Source organism: Cucumis melo, chromosome 6 (genome assembly GCF_025177605.1).
Source record: "Cucumis melo cultivar AY chromosome 6, USDA_Cmelo_AY_1.0, whole genome shotgun sequence".
NCBI classification, from domain to species: domain Eukaryota; kingdom Viridiplantae; phylum Streptophyta; class Magnoliopsida; order Cucurbitales; family Cucurbitaceae; genus Cucumis; species Cucumis melo.
Genome location: NC_066862.1, coordinates 21458153 through 21476147, shown reverse-complemented (window position 1 = coordinate 21476147; position 17995 = coordinate 21458153). Strand labels below are relative to the sequence as shown.

Here is a 17995-nt window from a genome sequence, read left to right as displayed (position 1 = left end):
AAGTATGTTGAAAAAGTATAAGTATTTAGAAATACACTTTACATAAGTATCTATGTCTGTTTTACTGTATTTCAGTGCCTTAACACAAGATAAAAACAAAAGAAGAGATTAGTGAATCGTAGAGAATATTGCGCAAGAGCTACTTGAGTAGAGTTCGTTTGGCGAAAACAAATGCTAAGCAATAAGCTTCATCATTATGCGAGGGCGGTTCACTAGAAGACAAGAATGGTAGTTGGGGATGATGTGACTTGACAATAATAGTTTTTGACACTGACATGATGAGAAGAATAGAAGTTTTCCATTGAAAGTTGCCTATACAAAGGACCACATCGCCATCAAGAAAAAAAGGTATGAATGGACCCAAGAGGCCTGGAGAGGCCAAAGAGCTGGTTGTGTGTAAAAGTCATATGTTAATCTCTGGCCAAAGTGCCTGAATGGGCCAAAACATAGAGAGTGGCAGAAATGAGTACCCTTTCTGCCATCTGTAAAGAGATTCCTTCTTCTTCTTTGACCAAGCTGTGAGTAAGAGCTTAGGGTTTGAAGGAAAGAAAGTCTATTTCCCACTTCCCCTAACTTGTAAACATTTTCCATTCTCTTTTCTTCCCATTTTTGTATTCTTTGTAATATATGTTGTTCATATTGTACAATGGCCGAAGGCCTACATTCTTTAATATTTACATGTTTATATCTCTTCAATCCATTCATCTTTTTACTGTTCATCTGCCAATGCGTTATTTATAGTATAGTCTTTTGATAAGTTCTTGATAAGTTACTTTACTTATAACTCTTATTGCGTTAGTTAGACTATTTTCATCACTTGGCCAATGTATATCGCCAACTACCCGATAGGGCAAGTGGCAAAGATATGGTTAATGCACGCAACGAGGGGTTTAGACAAACCTCACCTTGGATAGATAACTTTCATTATTTGTACCCAAAAAGAGGACGAGTGTGGGCAATAGCGTCGAGAGGTTGCTGTCCTTAATTGCGAAGCTCTATAGGTTTTATAAGTGAATCAATCTAGATATATCTCGCCTAACTAGGTTGAGTCATTTTTACCCTAAAAGGAGGACAAATGTGCTGTATAAAGACTTTGACAGGAGCTTGCCTTAATCATGAACTAGTTATGAGAGACATATCGCATCAAGGCTTTCATGGTCTACTCGCCTAGTCATGCACAGACATTCCTTCACCTCTTCTTCATGCCAGTTAGTTCTCATATCTATTTCACATCCATCTAATTTCCCTTTACAGAATCTTTAGAGTACATAAGTAGTTTTAGTTCCTCTTACATTCATTTAATTATTATTCTTTTATACCGTCTAGTTGATGAGTAAATCCTAGAATTAAGTTATGATATCAGTTCCCTATGTTCGACTTTGGATCATCCGGATAAACCTATTGTTTCGCTTATACTTGGGCAAGCAATAGAAAAACTTTTACACGACAAGGACTTAGCTTTAATGCGATGAATAGAGACATTGGGAGCATTTTGCATTCATGATCATGTCTGAAAACATAATGAAGAGATTCACAAGGAGCACTTTGTATGCAATGATCTTGAATTAATGACACATTATGACAAATGAAATCTAGCTTACCTCACTAAGTTTGAACGCACTCAACATAAGTTGAATACCAACTAGCGCACCTTGGATTACCTTCATAAGTCCCTTTTGAACTACAACTTTGCAATTGAGATCATCAAGTTGGCCTAATGAGAGCAAGTTCTTTTTAAGGCCTTTTACATGCCGCACTTGTTGAATCATTTGAACAGTATTATCATGAAACTTCACAACTTGATAGTTCCAATACTGAAAATCTTCAAGGGAATGGTCATTACAATTGAACACAGATCCTCCAGAGATAGGTTTGTAATTATGGAACCATTCTCGACAAGAGGTCAGGTGATAAGTGGCTCCTGAGTCAAAGAACTATCTATCAGCCATTTTTTTCTGCTTTCCATAATTTTCACTGCTTCATAAGACAAGACACCGTCTTCATCTATGGTGCTTGCTACATTTCCCTGATGATTTGAATCTTTCTTGTTTAGGTTCCAACAATCCTTCTCCAGATGTTCCTTCTTTCCACAATTGTAGCACTTCATGTTCTTCTTACTTTGTGACATTGACCTTCCTTGGTTTTTTCGCCCACTTGAGTTGCATTCTGATGGTTTGCCTCTTGTCACCTCTAAGGCTTTTGCTTGTTTTGAACTTACCAACTTATCTTCTTTGTTCTTGTGCTGATTTTCTTCTTCTAGAATAGTAGCACCAACATTAATAAAGCTTAGATAGTCAGTTAGAATATTATTTGTCAGATTGATGACAAATTGATCATACGAATCAGGAAGACTTTGAAGTAGAAGTTTTGTACATTCATTTGGCTCTATTTTATAACCCAATGATGTGGGTTGATAAAATAGAGTATTCAATCTGTTCATGTGCTCTATCATTGATATGGATTCAGACATTCGAAGAGTGTACAACTTCCTCTTAAGGAAAATATTGTCATTAAGTGATTTGGCCTCGTACAGTTTTTTGAGATGGTCCCAAATCTCCTTTGCAGTTTTCTTCTCCTCAATGCTTGATAACACATTATCAACTAAATGCTAGATGAATGTTTGCCATAACATTTCCATCCATCTCGTTCCACTTATTGTCATCTGTGATTTCTGCTGTCCTCTTATCGATAGCTTCTAGGCAATTATCTTTGCTCAAGACAACCTTCATCTTCAACTTCCACAATGAAAAATTAGTTCCGTTGAACTTCTCAATCTCGAACTTTGCCATCATTACTTCTATCACGAACTATAAACAATCTTCAATCGTGCCATTTAATAAAGGTGAAAAGCATTTTACTTATTTTTTGATATGGAAGATCCACCTACTATTGGCAACCATAGAGCATATGATAAGTATATATTAACACCCACAATTAAACTACACTTTGATACCCAATTGGTATGAAATCAGACTATGATCAAATAGAGTAAGATTGCAACTAAAGGAGATTAAAAATAATAATAATGAAGAAGAAGAAGAGAGAGGATAGAAAACAAGGATTTTACATGGAAAACCCTTAAACAAGGCTAAGGTAAAAACCACGGGTAAGGATAGAAGAATTCACTAAATAAAATAGGAGTTACAAACTTTCTTTCTTACTGAGAAAACAAAGCTCTATTATAAGAAGAATTTTTATTTTATACCTCATTCAACTTGTTGAAGATTTTGGAATGGTTTGGCACCATCGGTCCTTACTATTTATAGCTAAAAAATACTTGGCCATCAAGCAAATCCAATGGCTCCAAATATTCTAAAAGGATGTGAAAGATCCAATAGCTATAAATTAATCTTGGTTCAAAGTGTAAGATCTAATGGTCCAAAAATTATCTTCAAGAAACTTCTTGAATCTTAAAGATAATTCTTGATAATTATCCAACATTAAGTAATATGATCTTCATTTTGTCAAAGAGCAACTCTGATTCCAAAAATATTGTGCACGAAAAAGGCAAGAAATCTTAAAAAAAAAAAAAAAAAAACCCTTGCAGACAGAGTTTTCAACCTGAGGAAAATATATTTTGTAGGATCAACATTTCTAGAAACAAAAACCCTCTGTTTGGTAGACACAGAAAACAAAGACAAATTGAGAGTCAACAATCGAACTTAAACAAATATTGTTAACAGTATAATCCTTAATGAAGCCAAGAAAACTACATATATGGATGCGATGATGCTAACCAAATGTTGAAGAAATTGGCACTAAATAAAGAGACACTCACTTGAAAGAAAGAAAGTTTTATTAAGATAATTTACAAATGATGAATACCTCTAGAGAGAACACTCACTCACTTTCGCTCAAAGTTTCTTACTAACTCTCTTTCTCTCTTCCTCATTTTGCTTACTTGATTTGATTTTTGATTGGTCCACAAATGAGGATCACACCTCTATTTATAGGCATGAATTCCTTGGAGCCCAAGCCAAAAGAGCTTTCTAGAATTCTACCTATTCTAGATATTTATTTACATAATTCTAGATATTTCTTTCTTATCCTTATTTAAAAGAATTCTCTAGAATTCTTTATCTTAAAAAAATCTAAGATATTTTTAGGTCTTTTTTCTTTTAGTTTACATAATTCTAGAATTTTAATATACTCTTTTAATATCTCTAGAAGATTCTAGTTAGTGTTGGTATATACTTTAACACTCCCCCTCACACTAACTACTCTTGGTCTTTCAATCATCCCGAGTTGCTGCAGAAACTTCGTATGCTTGGTTGCAAGTAGACCTTTCGTAAAAATATCTGCAATTTGATCTTCAGTCTTTATTGGCTTCATTTCAATTTCCTCTTGAAGTACCTTTTCTCTTATGAAGTGATAATGTACCTCCACATGCTTTGTCCTTGCATGGAAGACTAGATTCTCAGTTAAGCAAATTGCAGATAAGTTGTCACAGTATAAAGTTTCTGCATGATTAATCTTTTGGTGCAAATCCTTTATATGTGGATAAAGTTGCTTTATTCACATATTCTCTTGTGCTGCCATGGCCGCTGCTTTATACTTTGCCTCTATGGTAGGTAAGGCAACTGTTGGTTGTCTCTTGCTACACCAAGAAACTGCTCCACAACCAAGTTTAAACAAGTACCCAATAATTGATCGTCGTGTATCATGATCTCCTACATAATCAGCATCAAAAGCCTTCTAACTTGCAATCCTGCCCTTTCTTATATAAAAGGCCATATTCAGTTGTTCCCCTAAGATATCTTATAATTCTCCGAATTGGTTCAAGATGAGGCTTCTTCGGTTTCTGCATGTAATGACTTACAACTTCGACAGAGTATAAGATATCAGGTCTTGTTAAGGTAAGGTAGATCAAACTACCTACCAACTGATGGTATATTGTTGGATCTGCAAGATCTTTGCCTTCATGCATGCAAAACTTTTTGTTAACCTCCATTAGTGTGGATATTGACTTGCAGTCACTCATACCGTACTTCTGTAGAAGATCCTTCACATATTTTTGTTGTCTAAGAAACAATCTTTTTTTTTAGTACTCAATCTCTAGTTTAAGAAAACGCTTTAGTTCTCCAAGTTCCTTCATTTCAAATCGGACTAGTAGGTTCTGCTTTATTTATCGAACCTCTTCTTTGTGGTCTCTTGTTATGATTAAATCATCCACATAGACTAATATGATTGCGACCTTTGAGTCTTAAGCTTTGACAAATAAACTGGAATCTGCTGAAGCTACTACAAAGCCACTTTCAATAAGAAATTTTGCAATCTTTCCGTACCAAGCTCTTGGTGCTTGCTTCAAACCATATAAAACCTTTCTTAGCTTGCAGACATAGACATGATGAATTTTATCCTCAAATCCTTTTGGTTGCTCCATATATATATATATCTCAATCCAACTCTCCATTTAAGAAGGTATTCTTAACATCTATTTGCCATAGCTTCCAGTCCTTATTAGCAACCAGTGCCAATAAGACTTGAATAGTGGTGAGCTTTGCTACTAGACTAAACGTCTCATCATAGTCCAGACCATACTGTTGAGAAAACCCTCGAGCCACCAATCGAGCTTTGTATCTCTTGATTGTTCCATCTGCTCATGTTTTAACTTTGTAAACTCATTTACATGATATAGGTTTAACATCCTAAGGCTTCGACACCAAGTCCCACGTATGATTCTTTTTTAATGCGTCAACTTCTTCTTCCATGGCTTTTCTCCATTGGATGCTTTGTGGCGCTTCTTCGTATGTTGCTGGCTCTTCAAATGTTGCTAATGTTACATCTACATACCTGGAATTTGGTTTTCTTATTCTGGTTGACCTCCGTAATTGTGGTTCTTGATTATGTATTTCCACTTTGCAAAGGACTTTGTGTTCTTAACTGTTCTTCTTCATCTTCGTCGTTTTCTTCTTCAGCTTTTGTTGGAGCCTATTGTACCTGACTTATCTCTTCTTTTGATCGTTCTTTGAAAGACTTCTCATCCTTGGTTGACTTTTATGATTCGGGTGTCCACCACGATGATGATTCATCAAATTTCTTGATGTGTAGCATCATCCACTAACAGGATCAAAACACCTCCACCCTTTTCTTTGGTTGTCATATCCAACAAAGATGCATTTGATCGCTTTCTTGTTGAACTTGCTTCTCAAATGTCTGGTACGAATACATAACATACACAACCAAAGACTCGAAAGTGTCCAACTGTTGCCTTGATATTCAACAACTTTTCATAAGGTGATTTGAATTTAAGCCTTTGTTAAGGAAGCTTGTTAACCAAATGGGTTGCTGGTTTCATGCACTCAGCCCAGAATCTTCCTGGAACATTACTTGCATGTAACATGCTACGACATACTTCTGCAAGATGTCTATTTTTCCTTTTTACCACTCCATTTTGTTGTGGATTGTTTGGAGACGTTAATTGATGACATATCTTATACTTCTGCAAGTATTGAGAGAATTCATTAGAGATATATTCTTCCCCGTTATCTAAACGTAACCATTGAATTCTCTTTCCTAACTCATTTTCAACTTGTTCTTTGAATTCTTTAATTTTATAATTGTTTCGAGATTTTAAAATTTCATAAAGAACACCCAAACATACCTAGAGAAGTCATCAATAAAGGTCACCATGTAGGACATTCCACTAATTGAAGATTGCTTGACATAACCAAATACATCTGAATGCACCAACTCCAATGGTTGTTTTGCTCTGAATTTGGACTCCTTGAATGACTGGTGATGTGCTTTCCCATGCTGGCAACCAACACGTACCATGTCTTCTTTGATACCAAGTTGTGGAAACGCCTTCAACATGGACTTGTTTATTATTGTCTTTAATTTATTGTAGCTAACATGGCCAAGTCTTGCATGCCACAAATCTGTTGTTTCATTCTTTCGCGTCTTGTTTACATAGGCAGTCTCCACTGACATAACATAGATAGAGTCCATCCTTCGGCCTTTCATCAATGGTGTACCACTTACTTTAAGATTATGATACACCTTGACATTGTCAGGTCCAAACACGACGAAGTTGCCTGCTAAATTCAATTGAGATACTGACACCAAATTCTTCTTCATTCCATGCACATCAAATAGGTTATCTAATTCTTCTTGATTGGAATTAGAATGAGGCACTATCATAGTTTTGCCAACGTGAGCTATTGGCAACTCCGAGTTGTTTGCAGTTACAACAACCCGACTTCCTTTGTACTCTATTGTATTTTGTAGCTTCCTCTTATCTCCTATTATATGGTTAGAACATTCCGAATCAACAATCCAATCATTTTCATAATTTACCTCTTCTGCATGGAGAGTTAACGCTTCATTCTCCACCACATTGGATGTTGACTGGGGGTTAGGATCTATGGTTGCACAATATGCTTCTGCATCCCATTTTTCTTCACTAATGCTTTCATCTTGGGAGGTGATTGCATTGCTTTCTGCTATATTCTTCTTGCGGCGACATTCTCTCGCATAGTGGCCTATATTTCCGCAGTTATAACATTCACCTTTCTTTCTATGGCCGTGTAGACGATCATTTTTACTAGCTCCCCATACTTGAGAGTCCTTTGGAGTCTTTTTTTTTAACTCTTTTTGACCCTACTTTCTTTCGAAACTTTGAATGACCTCTCCTTTGGCCACTAAAGAGTGCTTCTTCATTATTGCTCTTTATTGTGACCTTCGACATTTCCTTAGCCAATGCTTCTTAACAGGCAAGCATACTTTCTAGGTCAATCAAAGAAGGTTGGACCGCCCAACCTTGAATAACAGCAATGTAACTTCTATATTTTGATTTAAGACCATGAATAATAATTCTTCTCATTCTTGATTCTGAAATGGTTGAAGCAGGATCTAATTCAGATATTTCACGGCATAGAGATTTTACCTTGATGAAATATTGGTTGATAGTCATCTCCCTTTGAGCAATTGACAGAAATTCATTCTTTAAAAACTGCAATCTTGCATCATTCTTCTTTGAGAAGAGGGAGGCGAACGTGTCCCATGCTTTCTTTGGTGTCTCCATAATACTAATGTGCTCCAAAATTCTTCATCAACTATAGTTTTAATTGCAAACATGGCCTTACCTGCCTTGATATTCCATTTCTTCAAAGCAGCAGCATCCTCAGGTGGATTAACTTTAGTGTCTCTTACAACATCTCAGAAGTCTTGACCTTGGAGATATGACTTCATGCATGTGGACCATATTTTGTAATTCTGAGTGTTAAGCTTCTTGATTCCTCCAACAACTTGAAAGTCTCCTATCATCATGTAATGGTGAATGCACTCCACAATCAGCTGTGTCCCAAACAAAAAGCTTCACAGTCCCAAACTATACTTGATTTCCAAGAGCTTCAACACCGCAGGCTAAGCTAACCTTGCTCTCATACCATTTGTTGAAGAAATTGGCACTAAATAAAGAGACACTCACTTGGAAGAAAGAAAATTTTATTAAGACAATTTACAAATGATGAATACCTCTAGAAAGAACACTCACTCACTTTCGCTCAAAGTTTCTTACTAACTCTCTTTCTCTCTTCCTCATTTTGCTTACTTGCTTTGATTTTTGATTGGTCCACAAATGAGGATCACACCTCTGTTTATAGGCATGAATTCCTTGGAGCCCAAGCCAAAAGAGTTCTCTAGAATTCTACCTATTCTAGATATTTATTACATAATTCTAGATATTTCTCTCTTATCCTTATCTAAAAGAATTCTAGAATTCTTTATCCTAAAAAAATATAAGATATTTGTAGGTTTTTTTTTTCTTTTAGTTTACTTAATTCTAGAATTTTAATCTACTCTTTTAATATCTCTAGAACATCTAGTTAGTGTTGCTATATACTTTAACACCAAACACACCAAATACCTCCTAAGTCGCCATATACTAAGATTTATATAAACATACTTTTGCACTTGAAACTTATCCTATTTTTAAAGAACTAAATCTAGAGTTTGTATATATTTTTCATCAACCTTCTTAAAGTGACGTGTCATTCTTGCGAGTTTAATTAGCTCAATTCCAATTGAATCTTTCATTTCCCATAGCTCATTGGTCGATTCAACTTTTCAATATTTTACGTATTACAGTGTCAGAATGCAAGTGTAGTTGAATAAATAGGATGGTATTTTACCTATTAAAAATGAGGTGGTGTGGAGAGGATTCAAGCTTTTAACACATTATTATTATTTAATCCGAATCATTAGTGTAATTAATATATAAAAATCCACCAAATTAAAGTACGGCTCCCAAAACATATGTAGAATAACAAAAGAAAAAACAATGGTTAAAACAGGAAGGGTAGTGGGTCCCACTTTTGTACGGATGTTTCCCACCGGCCACCACCATAACCAAAGAAAACATAAACTGCCATCAGATTCCGACCATCTCCTTAGGGTGGGAGTGGCGGTGGCGGTGGCTGAATTTGAAACTCAAATCTGCAGACCAAGGAGGACCACAAAGCTCTCTCTTCTACCTTGTTTTAGATTCTGTCTGGTCTATTATTATTATTAAATTACCATTACATTAAAGAGATAAAAAAAAAAAAAAAAAAAAGCTTTAAAATACATTTTTTTTTTCCTTTACAATTTAAATGCTTAAATTATTTTGGGTTTCCATAAATTAATGTTTTAATTATATTCTTTAACACCTTTTTCCCTTTTTTTTTTCTTGGTAGTTATCCATTCTCATGGATAAATTCTTACCTTACTCAAAATATGTTCCTTTTTTTTTTCATTATTATTATTTTAATAACCTAATTTCCCATTTTTTGGCCATGCAACTATTTTCTCTGTATGCATTTTCGAATCCAAATCCTATCCATTTATATATGATGCAATGAAGAATAATTTGCTAAATGGGTTTTGAACGAAACCCGTCTCTTGAGATATAGAAAAGGCAAACAATTTTTCAAACTTCCAAAAACAAAAACACATAATAAACAAGAAAGAAAGAAAAAAAAACTGTTATTTTTTTCTTTTCTCAGAGGAGGGAGCTAATTATTACAAGTACCCAACATTCTCCTCTTCCTCTTTTTTTTTTCAACTTTCTTAATTCACATTTTTTTTTCTTTTACTGCAAAACACAAACATATCTCAATCGGTCAAGAAAAGATGCACATTAATGACATTTTGTAAATGTCAAGATGCATAGGTGGAAGACGTTTTAAAGCCAAAGCGCGCCGGCGCTTTTGAGGAGAGGAACGAGGGAGCCATTGATATGAGAGGCCATGACTCTATCCATAGAGCCAATGAGTTTCCCACCGATGAAGACGGCGGGAACAGCCGAAGAGCTTCCCATTAAACGCATCAAAGCCTTCTCTATCTCTTTTCCTCTCGGGTCCTCGTCGAGCTCGTACACTGTAGTCTTAACTCCCATTCCACAGAAGAGGCGTTTGACAGCGTGGCACATGCAACATGAAGTCATGCTGAACATGACCACCGCGTTCTCGGCCGCCATACGCTCTATCCGACGCATGGGATCGTTGACAGAATAGGAGGAGGAAGAAGAAGCGGAAGCTCCATATTGTTGTTGTGCTTGGTATTGCATTTTGTGGTTATCAATGGTTTTGGTGATATTTTGAAAGAGAAAAGGAAAGTTGGATTGAAGAAAGACGATGGAATAGAGCAAAAGCTAATGAGGAGAAAAGGGATTCGAGGGAATTGTATTTATAGAGAAGACTTTTTGTAGGCAAAAGTCCAAAGATGACTATACACACTATTTTTTTATTTTTTATTATTATTTTATATTTTAATTCTTTTATCATATAAACATTTCACAATCTTTTATTTTATTCTCTATATCAACTATCAGATTTTTTCTATTATTTGCCCTTCCAATTTTGAAGTCTCTCTCTCTCTCTCTCTCTCTCTCTCTCTCTCTCTCTCTCTCTCTCTCTCTCTCTCTCTCTCTCTCTCTCTCCCTCCCTCCCTCCCTCCCTCCCTTTAAAAAAAAAAAAAAAAGAAAAAAACATCACTTTGATGCTAAACTCCCCTCGTTGCGGCCTAACAATTTGAATAGAGTAATTTTTTGTTTTTATTAATTTAACTAATTCACTTATTAATTTAAAAGAAATGTAAAATTTTTCATAACCAATAGTTTCAAAAGCAAAAATCTGCACCAAATAAATTTTACCAACGCAGGAAGTAACTTCTGAATAGTATAGGAAATTGTCATGGATTGAAAAACTCAAATTATTTATAAAATTTTGAACAAAATTAGCTATACAGTTATTAATTTTCTTTAAACTCGATCATCAATAATGTACAATATGTGTGTATATTTGATAATTTACATGGGTAAGTGCTTTTTTTTTTTTCTTAAGTAAAAAGGAGAACTTTTGTTTTGAAAAATTTATTTTAAATGGTAAAAACATTTAAAATATTTATAAATATAGTTAGTAAAACTTACCGATAAACTATAGTGACGTTAATGGGAGCTTAAATTTTAAAATTTTGTCAATGTTTATAAATATTATTATATATTCTTTTATTGTATTGATAAGAACTTACTAGATTGAATGATAAAAACTGTAAGACTTTTTTTTTTTCCTTTCTCCCTGAAGTTATTTAAGTTTAAAATTGTAAGATTTGTATTTAAGTTTTAGGCTAAATAAATTTATGGAATTGAAAAGTCTTGGGCTAAATAAATTTAAAGATTCTAATGGGTGTAAAAAGTCAAATATTAAGAAATATGAGGAAGAAAGAGATATGGAGAAAATGACAGTAACATCTCACTACATCCATTATTTAACTTTTCCCTCTACGTTGTCATTTCTTATTTTTCACAAATAAAACATTGTTGGTGGCGTATATAGAATTAAGAATTTAAAATTTGTCATTTTCTTCAAAAGTTCAGCTTCACCTACTATTTTTTTTTTTAAAAAAATAAATTAATAATATAGTTTTGATTATTTTCATTTGACTTTATATGGTTTAATTTTAATTTTCTATCCTTATTTATATTAAAAACAAACAACGTTATTAAAATAAGCAGTGAGTAAGTCAGAAATAAGTCATATTAAAAAATAATTATAAAGTTTAAACACTACAACAACCATTTTCGGAAAAAAAAAATATTCTAGAAATGGGGAAATTTATCTCAAAATTTGGAAATCGAAAGAATACTAAAAAAAGGAGTTAATTTACAACTTTTTAGTTATTCTCAACTTTCATACTTGTATGTATTTAAATGATTTTTGGTTCAAGAAAAAAATGTCTATATGTTAAGAAATTTTTAATTTTGTATTCTTTTTAAACAATTGATTATGACTTTATGGTATGTTACATGAAAATAAACTGCTTAAATTGAATGAGAATAAACAAACTATGAATTCAACTTAATAAATGAATACAAATAAACTCTAAATTAAGTTTATGGATATTTCAAAATATGTTCAGATTTAAATCTACTCTTAATATAATCAAATGTCATATAAAAGCTTGCAAACCGCCACTGGTTTTAATTTGCTAAAAGTTAATGTCAAGCTCATTGTAAGGCAACTTCTTTATGAAAATAAACACCAAAAGTTCACTCTAACAATGTGTGCTTTAATTTGATTTTCCCCTTTTCTTTTTCCTATTTGTACGAGTTTATTTTTTGTCCTATATTTTCTAAATATATCACCACAAACCAAATAGAGTATGCACTCTTATGACTAATACACAACAACCTTTTCTCATCATAATTTTCGAACTCCTTTTTTTTTACTAAAGTTATCTATGATAAAAGAAAGATTTCATTTCAAAGTTATTTTGGATTATTTTCGTGTTGTTTATTTTGCGATGTTTGGTAGATTTTTTTTTAATTAATTAAATTAATTTCGTTTTAGATTTAGTTTTTTTTTTTTCTAAAAGCACATGAATTTATATTCACTTCATATATTTTTAACGAAACAAAAATTATGGATTAAAAATCAATCTCTAACACGGTTGTAGATTAAACACGTTTAAATGTATTGTACATGTGTGAAAACTTTTTTCTTTTACTTTCTTTTAGTTCAAATACTTTTAAACAAATAATCAAACTTTAAAATCTTTGAAATGATAAGGGGTGTAGTTTGTATAATGAAATATATCATGATTTAAAAATGTAGTTAGATATATGTAATTTTAAAAAGTGATAAGTTCAATACCCAATACCCAATGTACATTGTTCTTTGTAGCAAATGCTATTTATGGTGTCCTTTTAGTGAAATGATGGAAATGACAATTATTGGAGAAGAATATTTGTAATCAATCATTGATATTCTTATGTAATAAAGAAGAAAGGTTTGATTATCTCATTGATTATGTTTACACATACAAATTTAATTAAGAGAAACTGTGTATTTGGACATGCACAATTGTTTTGAATCCTCCTGGTCCCAATTTGACAAGACAAGACCACCCCCTTTCCTTTAACCATACATTTGAAAGCTCATGAAATCATCAAAAATATACTAACCAAGAGAATATAATGTAGAGGGAAATAAGTCAAATAGGATGTACAGAAATTAGGGACGTTCAATTCAATAACATTGGTGACAAAATTTCAATCAATCCAACCCAAATATCAATTGAAAGTTTTGATTGGACTTCATACATGATTTGAACCAATTCATAGAGTCTTTAGTAGGAACTAAATCAAAAATTTAGTGATTTTAAAACGAAATATCACTCTAGATTTTAATTTGAAAAGAAAACCCACATTATACTCCAATCAATAATACAATACACAATGGACTAATAAGTCAAATATAGCATCATATTACTAAAACTTAATAACTTTAAATTTAAAGTTACAAAGGGTAAATATACGTATAACAATACACATGTTATATTTTACAAACTAATATGATGAATCAAATAACAATATATTTAATAATTATTGTCTAATCCAACTCACATATTACAAAATTAGAAATAAGTTCAATCGCTTTTAACTTTACCTATATATATATAGTTGATAACATTGTAGGATAGGGAAAAAGATGATGAAATACAATAAAATATTTGAATGTAATCTAACTGGGTGGGTCGAGAAATTCTAATGGGAGATAGAAGTAGAAAAAAGGTGAGGATGATGAAGAATAAAGGAACAATATTATTGTGTGTTTTGTTACGAAGAAATGGAATGAGGTTAGTGAAGCGATTTAGTTGCATGAATATGCACAAGATTTGGTGATTCCATTGATTGAGAGATGCTTATATACTTTGGATTTGGGCGGTTCCTTTTTTTAAATCAACTAACGAAATAATATTTCCAAGTTCAATAGGAAAGAATATATGTCTAATAAACAACCATTAATAAAAATCAATTATTCATTCTATTTTCTTTATTCTTAAAAAAAAAATAGTTAAAAGTATTAACTAATATAATACAATTTAAATGAATTTACTCATATAACAAAAGTTAAATTTTCCTCTCGAAATCTATTAATAATAGATTATAACATTGATAGAAGTTTATTACTAGCACAAATTAAATAAAAATAAAATTTATATTGATAGATTTTATTACATTTTCATTTTTTTTTAAAAAAAATATTATACATCTAATTGTTAATCCGAAAATTTTTACTTATTAAAATTGAAAAATAACACATCATAATTTCGATTTATAAGCTTTTATATCTGTTTCATTTTAGTCTAGATTAAAATGACAATTTTCTATCTTTACAATTTAACTATGACTCTAAATATAGTTATTTATATGTGTATGTGGTTGATGGACTTATGAACCTTAAAAGTAATATATAGGTGCCCAGTACTTTTAGGTGTGTTTAATAGGGTTAGTTAATACTCAACATTATCTCTAGTAAATTAAGGAATCTATCCTGATATATTAAATTGAATTTTGTATCTAATAAAATATTAAACTTTCGATTTTTTTTTTTTTGAGAAAATATCAAATTGGTCAAATAAAGTTAAACTTCTTAAAGTTTAGAGACATATTAGAAATAAATAATTAAATGTTTAAGACCCTATTAGAAATATTTATGTTCTGTTTGTTAACCATTTTGATTGTAGTTTTTTGTTTTTGAAAATTAAACATGCATATAAACACTAGTTTCACCTCTAATTAACTTTCTTTCTTATCTACAATCTACAAATAATTTTAAAAATAAAGTGAAATCTTGAAAGTTAGAAAAAAGTAACTTCTTGAAGATTGATATTTGTTTTAAAATTTTACTAAGAATTCAACTATTTTATTTAAAGAAAATTTAAGTTATTGTAAGGCATGAAAAGAAAATAAATTTAATTTAAAAAAATTGAAGTGGTATTTAATAGACTACCAACCTAGTTTAACCTTAAACTTACCATTCCGCCTATGTAAATATAGTAAAGGGCGGCAGATAATGATAAATTTAAACACTCTTCGGCGGATGTAAATGGTAAAATTTTAAAGTTTCTTAAAGTAAAAGGTAGGGTTCTTAAAAAAGTATGATCCCGTAGGATTGGTATGTGGGGATGCTGAGTTGGTGTGGGCGTGTCATGTTAATTAGTAAAAGGTTGGGGAATTCTAGTGTTTTAAAATATTCTTTTTCCAAAAATATCAATCAAATTGGTCAATGGTTTTATTTGATTTTTTGATTGCTTGAGGTCTTTGTTGGTTTCTTTATTTCTTTGTTGGTCTTTTGTTGTTGCAGTTTTGGTTTGGTTAGCGTTGTACTGATTTTATTGCTTTGACCGTATTATACTATGAGATAACTTTTTTTGTATTTTGATTTGATACATTATATTTAGAAAAAAGAAAATTATGACGTTAAAATGAGATCAATTTAAAAGGTTTATAGATAGAAAATGAAAATGGGATATGTTAAAGAAATAGAAAAGAGATGCGAGAAAAGGAGTGTGTGTTATGTTATCCATCCATCCACATTTGTTTGTTATATGCTTTCTTTAATTAATTTCCACCAAAAGCTATTCCCATTTGCCACCTCTTTATTTCATACAAAATTCTTTGTTCTTCAGATATGTTATTTTATGCGTTCTTGGGGGTTATTTGGGATATTTCCAGAAATTTTAATTTTTTTTTTTAAAAAATACCGATTAAAGAAATTATTCATTGGCATTTACAAAAGAAAAATATTGAAAAGTTGTTCCTTTAAATGATAGTTTGGATTCTCTATCCTCACTTTATAGCCATTGATTTGATTCCATATCTTTGGATGACTACGATTATTATAATATTTCATTTATTTATTTTTAATTTCATTATACCACCGTTTTTCTTAAATAACCCGTAGGAACTACGTGGTTTGCATGTGTTTCATAAAGTTGAAAATTAAGACTATTCAGTCTTGCTTTCAATTTCAAACTACTAAATCTAAATCTCATTTTCATACCAAGATTAAAAAAAAAAAAAAAAAAAAAAGAAGAAGAAGAAAAACACAATTTTGAAAAAATATAAAAAAAGGTAACTTACTTTAAATGTAGATGGAATAACTATGAGAAAAAGAAAACATAAGTTAACAGATATGGAACAAAAACGAGGGAGGAGATATGGAAACTAAATAATTCAACTATTTAAAGAAATTTATATTTAAAGTTCGAATTTAATTTTATAAGAAGTAATTTTGATACATAAATTTTTTAAGAAAAAATCCTTTTTTTAAGGTGAGGCAGATATTAGTCAAACAAAATGTATTTTTTTTTTAAATAGAAAATCTAGAATAAAAATGTGACCTTTAAAAAAATATATTTTCTCGTACATAGCTATAACGCAAAGTATATACCATAGATTTCTAAAAAAAAAACAAAAAGGGATATATTACATATATATTATTATAAAATAAGGAACAAAGAAGCTAAACAAGAACAATAAAACAATACAGAAGAAGAGAGAAGATAGAAAAAGTATAGAAAACAATTGAACAATTGTAGTTTCATAGAATATGTTACAATATGAAATTCAATAGGATGAATGTTAGAATATGGATTTGAATGCGAGTTATATCACAATTGGTAACTTAAGTATGTTATGGATATCTACACATTTATAATATATAATTATATTTATAATACTCCCCCTTAAATATCCATATTATATAAAATAAATGGTTCATTAAAACATTACTAGGAAAAAACCCATCAAAAAAAACTCTAGTGAGGAAAAAAAGTACATTATTTTATCGATAATTTACATAAGTGTAATAAAACCAAAAAATATTTACGACCAGTGTAACAAAAAACAAATGCCCATAAAACCCATAAAATATTTTCATAATTTTTAGATTTGCCCCTAATATTTTGTCATTTCTCTTTCTTCTTCTTCCTTCTTTGTGATTTCTTCTTTTCCAAATTTCTTTATCTCCCCTTCCAGATTTTTTTTTTCTATTTTAAACCATTAATTCTTCTGTTTAAATCTCTTGTTCCATCTTCATCATTTTTGGCAAGATTATTTGAAACTATTTCACGATTGTTTCAATATTCATCTTCATCTTCCTCATATTCGACAATATCAAGATCATTTAAATATCATTTTAAATGATCAACATGATCATTTACCATGGTTAACACTATTGTTTAAAAGAACTACACAATTGTGTTCACATGATCAAAACAATTAATTATCGTAGTTTACACTATCGTTTAGCATGGTTAACACGATCATTTAGCATGGTTAACACGATCGTTAGATTTAAAGTTTTTAACGATCATTTACATTGAACTACATGATTGATTATCATAATCAACACGATCATTTTTTCATGAGCAACACAATCGTTTACCATGGTCAACACGATCATTTAACATGGTCAACACAATCGTTAAATTTGAAGCATTTTTTCCCATTGTTATAAAGAACTACATAATCGTGTATCATTGCCTAAACGATTGTAGATCATTTGTTTAAACTGTAGTACATGATCATCTAGAAGAAGATTACTTGTGCGCGTGTGGCCAAAATCACGTGGTAACTATGGTATTTTTTGTATTTACTATTGTGGGTATATGAACTTTTTCCGTTTTTGAAATTGTTCTATATAGTATAAATATTTTACCACTTTGT

The 17995-nt window shown here is 31.3% G+C and overlaps 1 protein-coding gene across 1 annotated transcript; it reads right to left on the bottom strand.

Annotated features, from left to right (window-relative positions):
- Positions 1-9953: 9953 nt before the first annotated feature.
- Positions 9954-10626, bottom strand: LOC103491814 (glutaredoxin-C1-like). The gene has a single exon (XM_008451918.3). The coding sequence runs from the start codon at positions 10547-10549 to the stop codon at positions 10166-10168; it is 384 nt and encodes a 127-aa protein (XP_008450140.1). The 5' UTR covers positions 10550-10626; the 3' UTR covers positions 9954-10165.
- Between the last annotated feature and the right edge of the window lie 7369 nt (positions 10627-17995).

Excerpts from the sequence above, each read along its gene's own strand:
- LOC103491814 (XM_008451918.3), bottom strand. The coding sequence starts at position 10,549 with ATGCAATACCAAGCACAACAACAATATGGAGCTTCCGCTTCTTCTTCC.